We start from the raw sequence: 3,923 nt of genomic DNA on the forward strand, positions 1-3,923 counted from the left end.
TTGTTTTTTTATTTTTATTATTATTGTTCTTGATTCTTTTTCTTTGTCTTTCTTTGCCGCGTCGCTGTGGTGAAACGGCGCGTTAAAATAATAAAAATACTAATAATGAAATTAACAAAATTATGGTGTTTTTTTCGAAACGGCAGATGACAACTCAAGGTGACTCTCGCCTATGGCGTGCAAGTTGTATTCGCTACGCTCTGTGAAGTGCCACTGGGTCCCCATGGCGCAAGTGGAGTGCACTACAAGTGCGCAGAATGTGGCCTCCACTCCACCCTCACAACTTTTAACACGAGTAGATGGTATTAAGACGAAGCGGTTTGCTGGAAAAGCGGCCTCCAGAGCTGCTTGCAAATAGGCTTTCTTGTTCTCCACATTCGTGTTATTCTTCACCTTAAAAGAAAAACTAACGCGATGGAGTTGCTGATTTCCAGGTTTTGGAGGAAAATACACATTCAAAAGTCGTTCAAGTCCTGCACGCATTTCCGGTAGGGTAGGGCAGCAGGTGAGTTCACATGGCATTAATCGGAAACAATGCCTTAGTAAAGGGCGTGGATTTTCTTCAATATCTTTAAAGATTCGTTCTACCACTGTTTGCACCAACGGATTGTGTAGAATAGAATGGGGTAAAGGGGGGTTGTCACCGCTGGGTTTTTCTGCTTCCAGAGACCCTTCCAAAGGAGAATCAACCTGATCTGACGAAGGCTCTTCACTTACATAATTCTTCTCACTCCATCCCATCGTCATTGTTGTTGTTGTTACTGTTTCTTCTGTTGCTTGTTGTGAAGGGAATGGAATGCTGATCATCAAATGACCTTTGCACCCAGTCTCAAGCGGGGCTAACCAACGGCATTTATTCGCTATCCTTTCCTTTTTAGTTCCACTCTCCTCAGGCTTCTGGCGTTTTCGTGGAGGTGTCGTATTCCCATCATCATTATCGCCATCATCATCGTTATTATCATTATTTTCACTCTTACTCGCCGTATCACTCTCATCCTCAATATTTTCAGATCTTATGTTTCTATCATGTCGATCATGATGAGCAGGAATATACTCCGCAAGCTCTGCCGCAAGCAGACTGGATGTTGAAGGCATATTGTCAAGTGGTAAATTAGTATCCATACCTCCTTGTTCCTCATCCTGCTTTTGTAGTGAATCTTTTTTCACTCCTTCCTTTTCATTCTCTTCTACATACGTCTTCTCGAGATCTGCAATAAGCGGATGTAGATAAAGTTGTACTTCACGAAGTGCTTTCTTTTCTTGACGGGGATTCACTGTGAAGAGCAGACCTGAGACATTTCCGTGTGGTACCAACATGCGTCCAACACGACCCTTGTGATGGCGCTGCTTTCCTGCCTCTTGACGGTATGATTTATGTGGCGGCATGTATTCTTTTTTCCTTTCTTCTTTTCTAAAATTTCCCTGTTATCTCTTTTTTTACTCGTATGGGAGCGCTGTTCTTTGCTTCTGCAAACAGCTGATTGGTCTAACCTGTACACAAACTAAATAATAATAATTAAAAAACGTAAACAAATGGTGGGGAAGGGGGCAAACCGTAACAACAAGAAGAACAACAACGACAAAAGAAAAAAAAAATAATCACCTTAAAAAAAAAAACAATAGAAGGGTAAATGAAGAAAAGTAATGAGGGTTTTCACTTCTTTTGATACTTCCTCATTTACCCTCTTTTATTTGACTTCTTTCTTTCTTCCTTCGCCCCTGATGGAGCGAAAGATGGAATTAAAACCGAATACACTAGAAAACTTACACACAAGGAGTAAAATAATAATAATAATAATAATAACCATTTTAAAAAAGAAAGAAAAAAAAAAGGGTAGGGATGGGATGTGGTCTCCAATAACCACAGTTCCAATACATTACAAACATTTCTACATCGCCTTCAAATCTTTAAGAAGCTGAGATGTAGTTATTTTCTTTTTATTTTCCCACATTTCCCTCCTCCCTAAGTGTTCGTGTACGTTGTGCTGCTAATCCAATTTCAGCCAAACGCTGTAGTTTTTGAATCCATCGTTTATTTACCACAGCTGCATTATATACACACAATATCACAAATAGAATAACATACAAAGTTAATGGCCATGCAGAGAAAGCCACATGAAAACTATAATAAAGAGATCCATAAGCTAATGTAAAGAAGATAACATGTAAAATCCATTGGGTTACTTGAAACATAATCACCGTTGGAAGATATCCTTTACCAAATAAAGTAACAAATCGGTAGAGTGGACCTTCTTTACCAAGTGGAGGATGTTCCCACATCCATGTATAAGCCGTTACACGATGGGCAGGATCCCCAGCAAGACCTTCCGATAAAAGTAATATAGGTCGCAGTAATTGTGCCTCTTCTCGAGTTGCCCCTGTGAGTCTACATAACTCTTCTTGTCGTTGCTCAAGTTCTTTTAATCGTTTACGATGTGATTTTATACGAGAAACTCGACGACTCTCACTAATGGTATGATAAAAAATCTGCCAAGCAATAAACATCACAAAATGAAGTTCAAGAAGTGTTCGGTAAGATACAGCATGACGAAGATCATAACAAAGAGTTCCTTGACTACAAAGTTCATTTAAACGATGTTGTAAAGTATTACTACAACTACCACCACTACTACTATGATCATGACTATGATTTGTACTATTTGAACTATCATCAAAAGATGCAAGTTCTTGTCTGGCTGTAGTAAAAAGACGATGTAGTAATAACACCTGAGTTATAGCAGGGGCAAGATGTAAATAACTAGATGACATACGATCAAAGGAATGAAATAAAAGGGCATTTTTCCAAATTAATATAGCTCCAAGAATAGGACCGAAACTTCCTGCTACCAATGTAAAGAAGGATAAAAAGGCTAATAATAAATCATCTGGAGTAGAAACTTCTGCAGCAGCATAACCAATAGTAATAATATCTACAGAAATAGGTTTATAAATACCAGCCACTAATAATATTTGACGCATTGTTGATGGTATTACTTGTTGTGCCCATGATTTCCATGTTTGATTAATAAATGGTGTTACTTTTGCAGTTACCGTCGTTACTACTCCTTTATGATCATGAATCATCTCAATCACACTACTACTACTACCACCAGTATTACTATTACTATTAATACTGCTGCTTATACGTTCGGATTGCCAACTCTCCGGTAAATACGTTTCCCAAGAAATTAATGGTTCTTCCGACCATTGTACATCCACAAGACGCCATAATAAAAATAAAACCAAACAAAAATTATGGAAATAACAATAATCCAAAAGAAAGTAATGTAAACCTTGAATTCGGTAATGATATGCCTTATGGGATATAAATAACACAAGTCCTATAATATAAACCCAAATAACAAGATCGGTCATGTGACAAGTAAGACCACCTTCCTGCACAAGAGAACTGAATAGAGATCGTGGTTGTGTAGATGCATACTTATAATGACCAACAGTACTCATACCAATGTCATTATTATTATTATTATTATTATTATTATTATCACTGGAAGTAGTCATTGACCATGGTGTAGCGCGATTGTACCGGTATGGACATGTGGATGTATCAAAATAAGCAACTGCCACAATACCAGAAAATAAAATTGTAAAGGCACAACTAACAAAGTATTCACGTTTTGAGAATCGGTGCTCCATTTTTTCCCCCTCCCTCTAGCACCACTTACTTTGGATTAGTTTTATTCGTTTATTATTATTGTTATTATGATCTAATATAGTATCCTAAGATCACCTTCTTTCCTTTCCTTTATTTTTTTTTTGTGCCACCACTATCACTACTATACTTCTTCTTTCTCTTGTAATTTCACCCTCACTAGAGTACACTCGCAGTTTGTATATTCAGTGGCCTTCACCAACGGTATACATATACATATATATATATATATATATATATATATATATAT

The 3,923-nt window shown here is 37.4% G+C and overlaps 2 protein-coding genes across 2 annotated transcripts; both read right to left on the bottom strand.

The window, feature by feature from the left end:
* Positions 1-120: 120 nt before the first annotated feature.
* TM35_000421160 (uncharacterized protein) lies at positions 121-1,386 on the bottom strand (the record flags this gene model as incomplete). The annotated part of the gene is made up of 1 exon (XM_029029927.1): positions 121-1,386. The coding sequence occupies one exon, from the start codon at positions 1,384-1,386 to the stop codon at positions 121-123; it is 1,266 nt and encodes a 421-aa protein (XP_028878724.1).
* A 552-nt stretch (positions 1,387-1,938) lies between these two features.
* Positions 1,939-3,657, bottom strand: TM35_000421170 (uncharacterized protein; the record flags this gene model as incomplete). The annotated part of the gene is made up of 1 exon (XM_029029928.1): positions 1,939-3,657. The coding sequence occupies one exon, from the start codon at positions 3,655-3,657 to the stop codon at positions 1,939-1,941; it is 1,719 nt and encodes a 572-aa protein (XP_028878725.1).
* Between the last annotated feature and the right edge of the window lie 266 nt (positions 3,658-3,923).

This window comes from Trypanosoma theileri, assembly GCF_002087225.1.
Source record: "Trypanosoma theileri isolate Edinburgh chromosome Unknown TM35_Tth_42_V1, whole genome shotgun sequence".
Classification (NCBI taxonomy): domain Eukaryota; phylum Euglenozoa; class Kinetoplastea; order Trypanosomatida; family Trypanosomatidae; genus Trypanosoma; species Trypanosoma theileri.